At 37.5% G+C, this 17,660-nt stretch overlaps 1 protein-coding gene across 2 annotated transcripts in view; it reads left to right on the top strand.

The window, feature by feature from the left end:
• Window positions 1-4,391: 4,391 nt before the first annotated feature.
• The window catches only part of SARAF (store-operated calcium entry associated regulatory factor), a 22,595-nt gene continuing 9,326 nt past the window's right edge, over window positions 4,392-17,660 (top strand). The window contains exons 1-2 of one of the 2 annotated variants that reach the window (XM_045455799.1): window positions 4,392-4,716; window positions 14,948-15,126. In XM_045455799.1, coding sequence (XP_045311755.1) covers window positions 4,614-4,716; window positions 14,948-15,126 — 282 coding nt within the window. In that variant the 5' untranslated portion in view covers window positions 4,392-4,613. The remainder of the gene's footprint in view (window positions 4,717-14,947; window positions 15,127-17,660) is intronic. The other variant, XM_045455802.1, reaches the window with a different exon arrangement.

Genomic DNA, 17,660 nt, shown 5'->3' with positions numbered 1-17,660 from the left:
AGTGCAAACAATTCTGGTGTTTTCTGTATCCAGAAGAGTTTCCATTTAAGGATTGTAGCAAGCTTGAACATATGCTATGGACATGTTGCTGTTCAGACAGTCTGTGAACCACCAGCTCACTTCTCTAAACTGAAGCAGGTGTATGGGTCCTCCTCCCAACCATCTTGAAAAGAGTAGGTAAAATTCCTGGAGAAGTGAAGGATTCCATCCCAAATGGTCACCATTAACACCTTTCTTGTTTTGTTCTGCAGTATTCATCCTTGAAAGCACAATGGTTGAGGGAACATGATAGAGATAGCTGACCAGTGGTGGTGGTAATCGTGGTGGTGGGAGTGATAGGTTCTTATCTCATAGACTCCTAGCTTCTGGGGGAAAGATCACATTTGAGGAAGCCTTTCTCGGCTTCCACAAGCCCCAGTAACTGAGTTAAGCACTAGTCCCCTAATTTTCTCTTGGGAGTACAAATATTCATCCTTGATGACATTAATAGGCAGCTAGGATTGTTCTTCACGTTAGAAGGATCTATCTACTTCTTTTGCTTCCATGGTCACAGAATCCTATGAGATTATGCTCCGTTGATTTTTCCATGAGATCCACAATGTTACTAGCAAGAAAAGACTCACTGCCCTAAGGACTATTTTTGGTCTACTCATGTTGTCTGGAGGCACTTGAGACCATAACAACACTGTTTCCACTGTATTTCATTTTTTTTTTTTTTCAACGTTTATTTATTTTTGGGACAGAGAGAGACAGAGCATGAACGGGGGAGGGGCAGAGAGAGAGGGAGACACAGAATCGGAAACAGGCTCCAGGCTCTGAGCCATCAGCCCAGAGCCTGACGCGGGGCTCGAACTCACGGACCGCGAGATCATGACCTGGCTGAAGTCGGACGCTTAACCGACTGCGCCACCCAGGCGCCCCTGTTTCCACTGTATTTCAAAGACTACCTGCAGAATTCTTTGGGATGCTTCCTAAAAATGCCAATTTGTGGGCCACAGCCCAGGACTCTGAAATTTTATCAAGCACCCTGAAGATTTCCTAAGAAAATGAAAGCTTGAAAATAACTGTCTGAAAAAGGTGGAATGTCAGGGGTTTTCTTAATCAGTTTGCCAAGTGAATCCTAAACATGAGTTAATGTTATATCCTTTAATGTCCTCTACATATCTTTATAAAACAGTTAATCTGTGTTACCTTACATGGTTTCAAAAGTTATTCAGATGGCTTCTTATCCTCCAAAGTTGACTCACAAAGACTGGGATGGGGGTGAGAGGAAGAGAGAGCTGCTGTCGGTTGAGCAGCCGGTATGTACCTGGTGCTTTAAATATCTGATTTCATCCTCTCCACAGTTTTATAAATTTGCAGTTACTAACTCTTACAGATCAAGTCAGAGAAATTTCAGGGGAGTATTTAGTTATTATTATTTTTGTTAATGTTTATTTATTTGTTTTGAGAGAGAGAGAGAGCACGTGCAAGCAGGGAAGGGGCAGAGAGAGATAGAGAGAGAGAGAGAGAATCCAGGGAGATTTTGCACTGTCAGTGCACAGCTCGACGCAGGGCTCAACCCCATGAGCACGAGATCATGACTTCAGCCAAAATCAAGAGTTGGACACTTAGCCAACTGAGCCATCCAGGAACCCCTAGTTTTGGTTTTTAAAAAATGTTATCATGGGGGTGTCTGGGTGGCTCAGTCGGTTGAGTGTCTGACTTTGGCTCAGGTCATGATGTGGCAGTGTGTGAGTTTGAGCCCTGCGTCGGGCCCTGTGCTGACAGCTCGGAGCCTGGAGCCTGCTTCAGATTCTGTCTCCCTCATTCTGTCCCTCCCCTGCTCATGCTCGGTCTCTCTCTCTCAAAGGTAAATAAAAACCCTAAAAAAATGTAAAAAATGTTACTATGGAAAAATTAAATACATAAAAAGTAGTCAGAATAGTATAATGAATTCCCCTGTACCATCAACTACCTTAAAAAATGAACATATGGTCAATGCTGTTTTGTCTATACTCCCCATCCTCTTTCCCCTACCTCCTATATTATTTTTCACCAAATTATTTTGAAGAATATGCCAGACATAATTTCATCTTTAATATTTTAGTATTTTTCTAAAAGGATCATTAAAAATGACATAACCACAGTGCATTTATCAAACCTAAAAAACAATTCTTTAACATCATACACCTAGTCAGTGTTCAAATTTCCAATTGTCTCATCAATGTCATTTATTTTATAGTTTGTTTGAATCAGGACCCAAATCAGGTCTACACATTCCTGTTGCTGTGTCTCAGAGATGATTTAAGAAACTGCCTCTTATCATTTAGATCTCAGCTCAAATGGTAGCTTCTCAGAACCCTTCCTGGACATCCTATTTATTATAGCACTTCACATTATATTACCCTGTTTTCTCCGTCTTTTTAAAAAATTGAACTATAATTAACATGCAATGTTATATTAGTTTCAGACGTACAACATATTGATTCAAGAATTCTATCCTCAGTGCTCACCATGATAGGTGTCATAACCATCTGCCACCAAACAACATCATTACAGTATTATTGACTATATTCCCTATGCTGTACTTTTCATCTCTGTGACTTTTTAATTTTATAACTGGAAACCTCTTAATCCCCTTTATTTCACCCATTCCCCCCAATCACCCCCCTCTGGAACCATCACTTTGCTTTCTGTATTTAAGAGTCTGGTTTTGTGTGTGTGCATTACTCTGTTTTGTTCTTGAATGCACTTACTGTTTTTCTGAACTATACATTACTTGTTGTTTGTCTCTTCCACCAGAGTGTAAGTTAGTACAACTTTAATGTTTTGTTCACCACTCTCTAGGACTGTACATGGCAAATGATGTGATCTCAAATAACAGCAATTCTCCTGTCAAGGTAATTCATGACCTCTACATTGCAAAATCCAAAAGTTGCTTTGTGATTCAACAACAGTAAATACTGGTGATCTTTCTCTTTCTCTCAGCTACCATATAACTATTCTCCTGGCTTTTCTCATATCTCACCAGAGGCGACTTTTCAGACTCTTTCTAGGATCTTCTGCCCAGAGTCCAAATGATAGTGTTCTCTGAGTTTTAGTCCTGGGCCTCCTTCTTTGGCATATCTAAATTCTCTCCATATGCATCGTACCTTTTCCTGTGACAATAAATACCATCTTAATTTTGATAACATAACTACCAAGTTTACTTTAGCTTTGAAATGCAGACTTGTATATTCAAGTGTCTGTTTGACAGGTCTATCTGGATGCTTTATAGTCCCTGAAAACAACATGTTCAGAACAGAATTTTCTATTACCTTTATTATTCCAGTCTCACTCTGTCCCATCCCAAGTCTCCACTGTTCTGCCTCCTCTTGTTCCAGTCTTCCCCTAATTTACTTTGCTTCAGTTATATTGAACTTGTTTGCCTCTCCTACCCCCTGAATTTTGTTTTATTCACTACTGTATCCCCAGTGCCTAGAACAGTGCCTGGCAGGTCCTGTTAGGTACTGGTGGATGCTCAATATGTAAAGTTATTGGCTGAATTAATGACTATTCCTCAAAACAAAAATCTAGGGCTTGTGCACCCACTGTTCCCTAAGCCCTGAAGGACCTTCCCCTGACCTTCGTATGGCTGGTTCTTTCTCTTTCAGGTCTCAAACTTCAAAATCACTTCCTCAGCAAGAAAATGCCTCCCTAAAGTCACCTCCCAGTCTCTATTGTAATATCCTGTGTTACTTTAACCAATGCATTTATCACTGTCTATTATCTTTGTTTACTAATTATTTAATGTTGTTTGTCCTATCCCACTTCAGTGTAAGGTCCATGAATACTGGGACTTTGCCCATATCCTCCATGCCTAAAACAGTGCCTGGCATTTGTTGAATGAATGAATGAGAGAAACCCAGGCCTGTCAGACCTCAAAGATAATGCTCCAGCACTCTTAGAACTGTTTTCTCTGACTGGTTCTTTAGGTGGTAGTTTCTTCTCCTGATATTCTGTAAATTCCTACTGCCTCCACGTACAAGAAAATAGGTAGAGGTCCTGAGCTTCTGAACCACACAGCATATTTCCATGCTACCTTTCACCCCAGTCTTTGCAAACAGTAGTTGGACGCGAGTCATATGCCAGGCTCCATGTTAGGTGCTGAGGACAAAAAGTTTTCTAATGCACAGTCACTTCCCTCAGGGAGCTTATGAAGGTTTCGGAAATGCATAACCTAACTACACTTCTAAGATTTCGCGTTGGTGTCAATCTCTCTAACCACTGCACTTTCGCGCGGAACCATTCTGAGCCGCAGATCAAACGCAACAGGGAGGGGCCCAAATTTCGGTTCCGCCCACAACATCTGGCGCCCCGCCCAGGCCCCGCACCCCGGATGGTCCGTCCTTCCCTTGGCCCCGCCCCCAGCCGCTTTAAGCTTTAGGGGCGGGCCCGCGGCGTCCACTCGTGGTCAACGCGCGACGCAGTGGCAGTGACGTGACACTTGCGCACGGACCTTCGCTGCGGCTCTGCAGACCTTCTCTTCGCCGCCGTCCCAGGTGCTGGGTGTTGTCGCGTAGCGGCAAGTTCCGCAGCCAGGGTTCCGGCCCGCGAGCGCCTGACAGCCGTCCGCTTTTTTCACCGGAGCCATGGCCGCAGCCGGCGGGCCAGAAGCTACAGGACGCTCTCTCCTTCTCAGCCCCCTCTTGCTTCTGCTGATCACTGGCCCTGCCCTCGCCTGGAACGACCCTGGTGAGTGCTGTCCTCACCCGCCCCTTTCTGTTGAATTCACCTAGCGTTCAGAGGCCCAGCGGGCGACCATTTCCGTTCGCCGCCGTTTGGGCCATTCTATTCTAATTTCTCATTTCCATCTTCTTTCCTAGTCGTCTGCGTCCTACCTGGCCTCTTTGCTTTTCCCAGAAGTCCTGTGGGACTGATGGGGACAGTTGGGGAGTGGGCGGGGCGGGACGACTCTATATTTAAAGATCTCCTTTCTCCCTTTCCTGGACTCCCAGAATTTGTCTACCTTCTCCTTCTTCGGACAACAGCCCTCATCTCTAAGACTGAACTGGAAAGCTCGATACTCACTTGCTCATTTTGCTTTGTTGTTACGACTGTCTGATGTAATCTTTGCTGCCTGTTGTCATGGCTGCCTGTTGCTGTGGCTGACAGTTGCTACAGCACCGGCAGTCTGTGAGTCACACTTAGTGGACAGGGATGTAAACCTTGCAGGTAGGTTAGCAGAATCACAGACATGTGAGCGGAACTCATGCTTCTTAATCTGACCACTACAATGAAGTTCATTTCGTTACGTCAGCTTTTCCCATTGTTTTTCACCGAACACTAGAATTTAAAAAACATTATTTTTTGTGTGTCATGGTATATGATAAATACTTTCTGAGAAAGGACTTTTTTTTTTTTTTAAATTACTATGTTATTAGAATTTTCTGAAGAATTTTTGTGGGATAAGTAATATTCCGGGTAATTTATACATAAACATACAGATTTCCATTTAACGATGCATGCTGTTAAATTGTAATTATGTAAGAAATAATTTTTAAACAGTTAAAACATCATTTTTGGTTTGGGGAATGAAGATGTTACAGCATTAAAAGTGTAAATATTGCATTTGTGACTTAGGCGATAGGAAATGCCTATGTTTCTTAAGCAACAGATTTATTTCTGTAATTTCCTATTTGATTCCTAAATGCTACCATGAGAGAGAAGGTGCTTGACTTTGAGTGTGGATGTTTGAATGTGGATGTTTTATTAGTAATAAAAGCCATGTTGGGTTTAAATGTCCATGTAATTTCCTTACGTATTTCTGGAAAGTTGTATATAAAGATCACACTTTGGTCAGAATTATAATTTAAAAACTGGATTGAAACATTAGTTGAACTTCAGTTCTTAAGTAAAAAAAAGTTTTCAGATGAAGAATCCGGGGAATTAAAAAAAAAAAAAAAGGGACCAAATTTAAATTAATGGTGAACTGCTTCTTGGAAATCTTAGTCTACCGACTCTATACACTATTGTTCTGGAACAAAAAGCACCAAAATATTTTGCAGAGTAAACACCATTGATATTTATAAATTCTATTTTACCTTAAGTTTACTTTGAGGAATTGTTTTATGAAAGTATTTTATTGGGTTAAGTTTTATCAAGCCCTTTAGTAAAGCAATAGTCACTCCCTCATTTTGTATGTGTGTGTGTGTGTGTGTGTGTGTGTGTATATACACACATATATATATTTGGCTTTGGATGCACCTTGTCTTTAGCTAACATAGAGCAGTAATTTGTCTGGAAAAAATTGTATACCCATTCTAAAGAGATTATCTAAGACTTTTCAAAATTCTTTATGGAATTATTTTATATTTAAGTCCCTTTTCTAGGCATTGGGAATATAGCAGTTAACAAAACTGAGTGTCTTGACCCCAAGGAGTTTACATCTATTGAGGAGAAATAGACAGTAAACAGACTGGTAAGTAGCTTGTCGTATGGTGAAAAGTGGTATGGACAATGATAACGCAGGGTAAGGAAGATAGGGTGTGCAGGTAGAAGTGGAATTTTTAAAATATGCATTGTTCAGGGAAGAAGCCACTGTTAAGGCGACATTTGATCAGAAACCTGAAGGGAGAGGAGGCATAAATGACCTGCTGTGAATTGTATTTTAAAGGCTCATTCTGTCCACTCTGTGGAGAACAGACTGTAGGAGGTCCAGGGAAGCTGGGAGGCCAGTGAAGAGGCTGCTGGTACAGTGAGTTCCAAGAGTAGTGATGGTTTGGCCAGAGGAGAGGCAGTGGAGTTGGTGAGACTGGTTGGATTCTCACCTATTTAGAAGGTGGAGCTGAGATGATATTCTGATGGATTAGATGTAGGGGTGAGAGAAGGCAAGGTTTTTGCCTGAGTGGCTAGGAGTGTGGAGTTACTATTTCCTGAGATGTGGAAGATTGTGAGAGAAGCATGTTTGGGGGACTTTGGTTTTGTTCATCTTAAATTTGAGACCTGTAAGTGGATTTTGATGTGAGTCTGGACTTCAGGGAACTCCCTGTGACCGTTGACAGATATAACTAGTGGAGGATGGGTATTAGCTTTTTGTACTTAGACCTTGTCCCAGTTCAGTGTGTATAACAAAATACCATGACTGGGTTGCTTAAACAACAAGCATTTATTTCTTGTTTTCTGGAGGCTGGGAAGTCGAAGATCAGGGTGCCAGCATGTTTGGTGTTTGGTTTCTTGGTTTGCAGATGGCTGTTTTGTTGTTATGGCAGAGAAGGAGAGGGCTGTGGTCTTTTTCTCTTCTTATAAGGGTCTAATCCTATCATGAGGGACTTCATCCTCAAGCCCTCATCTAAAACTAATCACTTCCCAAAGGCCCTGCCTTCAATATTGTGACATTGGGATTAGGGCTTCAACATAGGAATTTTTAGGGCCACAAAACCTAGTGAGCTTTAGGATGTCTAGGGAGGAAAGATGCTGTAGGGTTATGGTAATGATACCCCATGTGTATATAGCTCCTTAAACATCTCAAAAATATTTATTGTACCCAATCATCTGTTATGTGTCAGGTACTCTGCTGGATAATGATAGTAAATCATATCTAAGCTTCACCGTCTATTTTAAGGTTGATAAATCTAAGATTCATGACCAATTTTAAAGTTGATATTCTTAATTTTACAAGTGAGGAAATTTCTGTACAGATAAATTAAGTGACTTGGTCAAAGTCATATAGCAAGTTGGTGATGGGAATTTAGTTTGGTGTTCTTTGCTTATCTCAACCCTGCTACAATAATGTCAAATTATTGTTATTCCTGTTATTTTATTTTATTTTATTTTTTTCTGTTATTTAGTTTATCTTGTGACTTTTTAAAAATTTTTTAATTTTTTTATTTTGGATATAGCACATGTGCCAGTAGGGGAGAAGGGCAGAGGGAAAGAGAGAGAATCTCAAGCAGGCTCCATGCTCAGCAAAGAGCCTGACGCAGGGCTTGATCCCACTACCCTGGGATCATGACCTGGGTGGAAATCAGGAGTCTGATGCTCAACCGATTGGGTCACCCAGGTGCCCCACCGTATGACTTTTTAAACCATTCAATAATTTCATTGTTATAGTTTTAATGTATGAGGTAATAGTTTGGGGTTAATATAGCACATAGCATATTTTATTTTAATGTAATTCTTGGAAATTTTAGGTCTTTAGTCCATATGGAATTAAGTTTTTATACAGCTGTAGGTGGAGTTTCTTCTAGCTGCATAGTTATGTTGGTGTCATTTATTAAGGAAGGCCCCCCCCCCTTTTTTTTTTTTACTAAATTAAAAAGCCCACTTTATCTTATATTGAATTCCCATGTATATCTAGATTTATTTCTAAAAAAAAAATTTTTAATGTTTATTCATTTTTGAGGGAGACAGAGCACGAGTGGAGGAGGGGCAGAGAGAGGCTGAGACACAGATCCGAAGCAGGCTCCAGGCTCTGAGCTGTCAGCATAGAGCCCAATGCGGGGCTCTAACTCACCAACCATGAGATCATGACCTGAGCTGAGGTCCGGCACTTAACCGACTGAGTCACCCAGGCATCCCTGTCTGGATTAATTTCTAGACTTTCTTTTGTTTCGTAGTTCCCTTGCCTGTTTCTGTTCCAATTCCGTACTATCTTTTTTTTTTTGAGAGAGAGAGCGAGCACACATGCACCTGGTGGAGGGGCAGAAGGGGAGAGAGAGAATCTTAAGCAGGCTCCACACCCACTGTGGAGCCTCAGGCAAAGCTCGATAGCACCACCCTGAAGAGTCTGAAGACTGAGCCACCCAGGTACCCCTTCATACTACCTTTTTAAAAAAAAAAAAATTTTTTTTAATGTTTATTTATTTTTGAGAGAGATAGAGAGAGAGAGACAGAGCACAAGCAGGGGAGGGGCAGAGAGAGAGACACAGAAACTGAAGCAGGCTCCAGGCTCTGAGCTGTCAGCACAGAGCCTGACGCAGGGCCCAAACTCATGAACTGTGACATCATGACCTAAGCTGAAGTTGGACACTTAACCAACTGAGCCACCCAGACGCCCCCATACTATCTTTTATTATATTATTATTTTAAATAATATTATAAATTTAATATAAGTGTATTAAATTAATATATAATTTAATATAAATATATTAAATATAATATATATTTATTAAATAATATAATATTAATAATATAATATTAAATAATAGAAATATAAATATATAAATTTAATATAAAGATATTAAATATAATATAATATATTAAATTAATATTATTTTTAATATTTATTAAATTAGTATTATTTAATATTAACATTAACATTAAATTAATATTATTTATTAATACTTATCTATATATCATTAATATTAATATTAAATTAATATTTAACATTATTATTTTAATAATATTATAATTTCCTAAATATATTAAATTAATACATAATTTAATATAAATATATTAAATATAATATAAATATATATATTTATTAAATATAATATCAACAATATAATATTAAATAATAGAAATATAAATATATAAATTTAATATAAATATATTAAATATAATATAAATATAATATAAATTTATTAAATAATATAATACTATAACATTAAATAATATAAATATAAATTTAATAGTAATATATTAAATATAATATAAATAGATTAAATTAATATATAATTTAATATATTAAATATAATATAACATATTTATTAAATATAATATTAAATAATGTAAATATAAATATATAAATTTAATATAAGTATATTAAATATACATATATTAAATTAATATTATCATTTTAATATTTATTAAATTAATATTATTTAATATTAACATTGCTATTAAATTAATATTATTTATTAATATTTATTAATATCTATCAATATAATATTAATATTAAATTAATATTTAATATTATTTAAATAATATAAATTTATAAACATATTAAATTAATATATAATTTAATATAAACATATTAAATATAATATAAATATGATATACTTATTAAATAATATAATATTAAAAATATAATATTAAATAATAGGAATATAAATATATAAATTTAATATAAATATATTAAATAAAATATAAATATAATATAAATTTATTAAATAACATAATATTAATAATATAACATTAAATAATATAAATATATAAATTTAATAGAAATATATTAAATATAATACAAAGATATTTAATATATAAATTAATATAAATAATAATTTAATTTATTATATATTATTATTTTATATTATTTTATATACTTTTAAATATTTATTTATTTATTTTTGAAAGGGAGAGAGGACACAAGCAGAGGATGGGCAGAGAGAGATAGGGAGACACAGAATCTGAAGCAGCCTCCAGGCTCTGTGCTGTCCGTACAGGACCCGATACAGGGCTCGAACTCATGAACTGAGAGATCATGACATGAGTTGAAGTCGGATGCTTAACCAACTTAGCCACCCAGGAACCCCTATAGTAATTTTACAGTAAGTTTATTATCTGGTAAAGCAATTCTTTTTTAAACATTTTTTGGCTATTTATAGATGTTAGTATTTCCATAGGGCCTTTAACATATTTCTTCCCAGTTCCAAAAATCCCAATTGGGTTCCTGGTTGGAAGTGTATTAGGTCTTATTATATATGCATTTAAAAAAAAATATAGGGGCGCCTGGGTGGCGCAGTCGGTTAAGCGTCCGACTTCAGCCAGGTCACGATCTCACGGTCCGGGAGTTCGAGCCCCGCGTCAGGCTCTGGGCTGATGGCTCAGAGCCTGGAGCCTGTTTCCGATTCTGTGTCTCCCTCTCTCTCTGCCCCTCCCCCGTTCATGCTCTGTCTCTCTCTGTCCCAAAAATAAATAAACGTTGAAAAAAAAAAATTAAAAAAAAATATATATAGATCACATATTGATCCTAAATTTATTTCCAGATATTTTATGTATGTATGTAGCTTGGCACTAATTTCAGATAGGCTTCTCATTTTCTTTTTTTTATTTAAAAAAATATTTTTTTAATGTTTATTTTTGAGAGAGGGAGAGACAGTGTGAGTGGGGGAGAGGCAGAGAGAGAGGGAGACACAGAATCTGAAGCAAGCTCCAGGCTCTGAGCTGTCAGCACAGAGCCTGACGTGGGGCTCGAACCCACAAACCGTGAGATCATGACCTGAGCTGAAGTTGGACACTTAACTGACTGAGACACCCAGGCACCCCTAGGCTTCCCATTTTCATTTCTAATTGAGTATTATACGTATAGAAAAACCTGTTGACTTTTGGTAATTGATAAAATATCTAGCTGTTTTATCAAATTCTCTTATTATAACATGGTTGTCTTTCGGGAAGTTCTCTTGGATTTTGTAGGTCCAGAAACTCTAAATAAAATGTTACTTGTTTTCCTGTGTGTACCAAGTGCGATAGACACTATTGGACGATTAATCAGAAGCTGTTGTCTACCTTCTCCTTGTCTACCTCCATGTAAATACTAGAAAAGCCAAATACTTATTTTACTAGAATTACTTGATACTAAGTCGTTCTAGTCCGTCTATTGAAGGAATTTTGGGAAAGATCTATTTATTTATATCTATCTCTATGTCTTTTAGTTTTTTAATGTTTTATTTATTTTTGAGAGAGAGGGAGAGAGAGAAAGAGAGACAGACAGACAGACAGAGCATGAGCCAGGGAGGGGCAGAGAGATTGGGAAACACAGAATCCAAAACAGGCTCCAGGCTCTGAGTTGTCAGCACAGAGCCTGAAGAGGCCCGAACCACAAACTGGGTGGTCATGACCTGAGCTGAATGAAGTTGGACCCTTAACCAACTGAGCCACCCAGGCACCCCTGGGAAAGATATTTTAAATTTTGATGGCAAGTTAATCAATCTTTGTATATTCCTTGTTTCCTTTCAATTCCATATTTAAGGTTGAAATATTTCCATGTAATTTTAGGCATCATGACAGGCCACCACTAATTCTTCAATATGCTCTTCCCTTTTTAAAAAAGGAACTTTTCCCCACAAGGTAAAAATAACATTACCCCTGGCAAAATTAATCTTAAATTTTTAATGTCAACTAATTATCTATTCCATATTCAGATATCACATTTGTGCCCAAAATGTCTAAACTAGTTGGTTCAAACCAAGACCCAATCCAGGTCTGTGCATCACATTTGATTGTATTCTTCTTTAAGTCTTTTTAAATGTAGAAATCCTTTTTTTATGCTGCTGCTTTGGTGAAGGGCTTGGGCCTATTGTCCTTTAGAATATCCTACCTTCTAGATTCTGTTTTTTCGCGGCATTGTTTTAGCTTACTTTTTTTCTTCCTTGTATTTCTTGTAGACTGAATGTTAATTCCTAAGGATTGATAAAATTCATGTTAAATACTTTCAGGGATTACATCATAGTAGATTCTTTAGTATCAATTTGTTCTACCCTTATTGATGCTAAGATTACTAGTGGATTAAAAGTGGCGTTATTTCTCCCTTTTGAAGTTATATTTTTCCAGAAAGCACTCTAGCACCATACCAATATCTGGTCTCTTAATGATTTTGAAACCAATAAATCCTTGTCTGAATCTGTTTCTTTAGGGGTTATAAAATGATGATTTTTTTCTAATTCTGTCATTTCATCTGCATTTATTAGCTGTCATTCTTCAATAAGGTTGAGATTTCCATTATCACCTGAGGCTATTTCAGATTACAGTTCCTGGTGGAAAGTCAGAATAGAAATTTAATTTTTAATCTTTAATTACCAATTTTCAGGGGAAAGGAGGTAGGTAGCAACTTTTAGTGATAAATGAGTTTTTTGCATTCTTTTTGAGCATTATTATGGACTTTGTATTTTCATAGATTGAATATAACTTAATCAATTGCAGTCTTTATCTTGCTGGTCAGTCTTTTGCTTTTGGTGTCTTAATGATCGTAAACATACTCTGTTGTGCTTTTGTACAGTACTTTTTTGTTGTATGTTTTATGGTGTAAGTTTTTAGCCATCATTGGTTAACTTTTGTCCGTGGTGTCCAATGATTAATTTTTCTAATCATGTGCCAATACTATACTGTTTATATTACTATAGATTTAATAATATATTTCAGTATATATAGTTTAAATTTCCTTTCTTGTTACTGGTTTTCAGCTGTCTTTTCATATTGATTTTATATGTTAATATGTATTTTATGTTATTATATTTCTTTTTTTTTTAAAGTTTATCTATTTTGAGACAGAGCACATGCATGCATGCACTAGTGGGGAGGGGTGCAGAGAGAGAGAGAGTGAGAGAGAGAGAGAGAGAGAGAGAGAGAGATCCCAAGCAGACTCCGTACTGTCAGCACAGAGCCTGACTCAGGGCTGTGTCCCACTAACTGTGAGATAATGACCTGGGCAGAAATCAAAGAGTTGGACACCCAACCGACTGAGCTACCCAGGCGCCACTATGTCATTGTATTTCTAATTTTATTGCATTTTGGTGAGAGAGTGTGGCTGATAAATCTCAGCTTAGTCGCATTTATTAAGTTCTTTTTTTGGTAAATAAGTATAAATAAGATCTGTATCTGCTGATATGAGGGAATGTCCATGATGTCTGGTTAAGTGGAAAAACCATGTGAAGAATAATGTGGGCTGTATGTATCAGTTTTTATAAAAATTAACAAAAATCAAAACAACTTCTGTATCTGTGTCTGGGTAAGCAAGAAAAAAGTACTTACTAGGTTGTTAATCAGTTAAGAGAAAGAAAGAATTCTTCATGATCCTTTCTAAGCACATTTCCTTTCCTGGAGGTAGCTACTTTCCTGATTTTTGAATGATTCCTTTTTTTTACTCCAGTTTTTCTACTCATGTATGTGGTAAAACCCTAAAAGTTTATGAAAAACTGACTAGCTCATTTCTTAGCGGTGTAATAAAAAGGTCTCTGGCTTCAGGTTTCCTGAGATTTTAAGTGCCCCTTCTGGAGAAATCACTGGGGAAAATCATGGGAAACATAGGACCCACTATAATTAAGGTATCTGTCGAAGACTGTAGTGGTCCGATATTGAACATTGGGCAGAAATATGGTCAGAAGGAGTAGGTTGTTCTCGGTCTTTTACTTCTAAGTTTCCCATGGTCTGTCTGTTGCACTCAGGAATAGGTTAAAGCCAGAATGCTTCTGTGGGGTGACATGAGTGTCCTCAACTGAGCCCAGTTAGCAGGACATGGTGGGGAAGAGGAGGAACTTGATCAGCTTGAGGTCAAGACAGACCAAATACAGATAAAAACCAAAGCCAGGTCCACCTGGACATTGTTTCCTTAGGTTTAAAAGAGATGGTATGATAGCAGCAGGGAATTTTCCTGGCAGCCCTCCTGTCTGACTTTTGAGTAGTACTCTTCCAGTGTGGACTTGCTGCCCTCTGCCTGGCCATGGTTGTCATATTGCTGTCTTCATTCCTCGCTCTCCTTGGGATTTCCTTTGTCCCTTTGTATGCCATTACTTTTTCTTTAGTCCTCTGGTTTTTTGTTTTTTTTTTTTTTTTAATTTTTTTTTTTTTTCAACGTTTATTTATTTTTGGGACAGAGAGAGACAGAGCATGAACGGGGGAGGAGCAGAGAGAGAGGGAGACACAGAATCGGAAACAGGCTCCAGGCTCTGAGCCATCAGCCCAGAGCCTGACGCGGGGCTCGAACTCACGGACCGTGAGATCGTGACCTGGCTGAAGTCGGACGCTTAACCGACTGCGCCACCCAGGCGCCCCTAGTCCTCTGGTTTTTATGTCTTTCTCTTTGTTTTATTTTTTTCTCTTGGTGGTGAATATCTTTCATTGTCTTACTGAGAATTGATACCTACAAGGTGTATATTTTGAAACTTTTCAGATGTCTGAAAATTCCACCCTCTTGCTTGAGTGACAATCTAGAATTCTATACCCACGTACTTTCGAAAGTATTTCCTATGACATGAATTTTATTAGGATGACCCTTTCTGTGTTTGACAGGATATTTACTACCTGTTCATCTGTATTCTTCCTGTTTCAGACAGAATATTATTGCGGGATGTAAAAGCTCTTACCCTCCACCACGACCGCTATACCACTTCCCGTAGGCTGGATCCGATCCCACAGTTGAAATGTGTTGGAGGCACAGCTGGATGTGATTCTTATACCCCAAAAGTCATACAATGTCAGAACAAAGGTTGGGATGGTTATGATGTACAGGTAATATTTATTATGTTGATGGCAGTCTAGTTGGAATTTTTATTCAAGTATTTATTGGGATATTATTCAGTATTTTGGGGAAGAGCATATAGAAAATCTCAAGTTAAATATATAAATATAAATCAGTTATTTTCTGGAAGAACATCCTCCAAAGAAAACTGATTTTAAAGCCTGGAAATATTCATTGTAATTTTCATCCATAAATTTCTTCTAAGACATTAGTAAATGTCCAAAACTTTATACACTTGGGGTGGGGACAGAGAAATCTCTGCTGGTTATCATTTTACTGTCATTCCTCAAAAAATACCAACCTACTTTTGAGAAATGATGTTAATATGATCAGGAATTGTAGATGATTAGGAATGTAAAATGGTGCAGGTGCTTTAGAAAACTGCCAGGCACTCAAAAGGTTAAATGTAGAGTTACCAAATGCCCCAGTCATTCTACTTCTAGGTATATACTCAAAAGAATTAAAAACATGTATCCACACAAAAATGTGTACATAAATGTTTGTAGCAGTATTATTCATAATAGCCAAAAAGTAGAAACATCCTAAATGTCCGTCATTGATGAGTGAATAAACAAAATGTGGTATAGCCATACAATAGAATATTACTAAGCCATAAAAAAGAATAAAGTACAGATACATGCTATAGTATATGTGAAAACTTGATGCTAGGTGAAAGAAGCCAGTTACATATTGTCTGATCAGACATTCATATGAAATGTCCAGGATAGGGAAATCCATAAAGACAGATTGGTAGTTGCCCAGGGCTGGAAAATTTGGGAGGAAATAAGGAGTAACTGCTAATGAATATGAGATTTCTTTTTGCAGTGGTGAAAATATGCTAAAATTGATTGTGGTGATGGTTGCACAACTACAAATGTACTAAAAACCATCAAAATGGGTGAATGTATAGTATATGAGTTGTATCTCAATAAAGGTGTTATAAAAAATAAAACAGCTTATCTGAAATTTCAGAGAGGAAGATAATTTGGCCAAAAACTTACAGAAAGGCAGAAAAACAAATCAGATCTATTTTAGTTTGTGTCTCTTTAAATGTTGTTAAAAGAAGCATATTACCTATTTAGCTCAATATATAATTACGGAATTTAAACTAAATTTAGACTTTTTATTTAAGGTGGAAATATTTAAGGCTAGTGTGAACTCTTTTTGCATTTTTCTAAATATCTTAAAATTTAAGAGATGCGTTGCCTGACTGCCTCAGGTGGCAGACCATGTGATTCTTGATCTTGGGGTTCTGAACACAGGCTGGGCATAGAGATTGCTTAAAAATCTCTATGCTGGGTATAGAGATTACTTAAAAAAGATGTTTAAAAATTTTTTTTAATGTTTATTTTTGAGAGAGAGAGAGAGAGAGATAGAGTGCAAGCTGGGGAGGGGCAGAAAGAGAGAGGGAGACACAGAATCTGAAGCAGGCTCCAGGCTCCGAGCTGTCAGCACAGAGCCTGACGCGGGGCTTGAACTCACCAACTGTGATATCATGACCCGAGCTGAAGCCACACACACAACTGACCGAGCCATCCAAATGCCCCCAAAAATGTTTTTTAACAGATTACTTACAGTATTGGACCCTGAAAAGTTAGTCTGTGTTAGTCTGTCTATTATAAGATTTGTGTAGAAGGTTTAAAAAAATTTTTTTTTTCTTTTTAATGTTTATTTGAGAGAAACAGGAGTTTGAATGGGGTAGGAGCATAAAGAGAGGGAGACACAGAGTCTGAAGCAGGCTCCAGGCTCTGAGCTGTCAGCACAGAGTCTGACACAGAACTCGAACTCACGAACTGTGAGATCGTGACCTGAGCCAAAGTTGGATGCTTAAGTGACTGAACCACCCAAGCTCCCGTGTAGAAAGTTTTTTTCGCAAGGTTATGTATGATTTCTGATGCTATATGTAGTTACCAGATGTTCATGTATGATGCTGATTTTTGAGCCCTAACCTTTAAAGAACCTCTATTTTTATTTTTTATTTTTAAAGTTTTTATTTATTTATTTTGAGGGGGAGAGAGAGGGAATGAGCAGGGAAGGGGCAGAGAGAGAGAGAATCCCAAACAGGCTCTGCATGGGTCTCTGCACAGGATTTAAACCCACAAACTGCAAGATCATGACCTGAGCTGGAATCCAAGAGTTGGGTGCTCAACTGACTAAGCCACCCAGGTGCCCCAAGAAACCCTATTTTTAAAGTAAACATCTTGAACTACAGTAGCAAAAGTTGACATTTAAAATTTTGCTTGGGGCGCCTGGGTGGCGCAGTCGGTTAAGCGTCCGACTTCAGCCAGGTCACGATCTCGCGGTCCGTGAGTTCGAGCCCCGCGTCGGGCTCTGGGCTGATGGCTCAGAGCCTGGAGCCTGTTTCCGATTCTGTGTCTCCCTCTCTCTCTGCCCCTCCCCCGTTCATGCTCTGTCTCTCTCTGTCCCAAAAATAAATAAACGTTGAAAAAAAAAATTTAAAAAAAAAATAAAATTTTGCTTAACGTTTATAAATTGTGGTATACTTAATATGTACAAAAGAATT

This window comes from Leopardus geoffroyi, chromosome B1 (genome assembly GCF_018350155.1).
Source record: "Leopardus geoffroyi isolate Oge1 chromosome B1, O.geoffroyi_Oge1_pat1.0, whole genome shotgun sequence".
NCBI classification, from domain to species: domain Eukaryota; kingdom Metazoa; phylum Chordata; class Mammalia; order Carnivora; family Felidae; genus Leopardus; species Leopardus geoffroyi.
The sequence above is the reverse complement of the archived record's forward strand: the minus strand, read 5'-3'. Positions and strand labels throughout refer to the sequence as shown.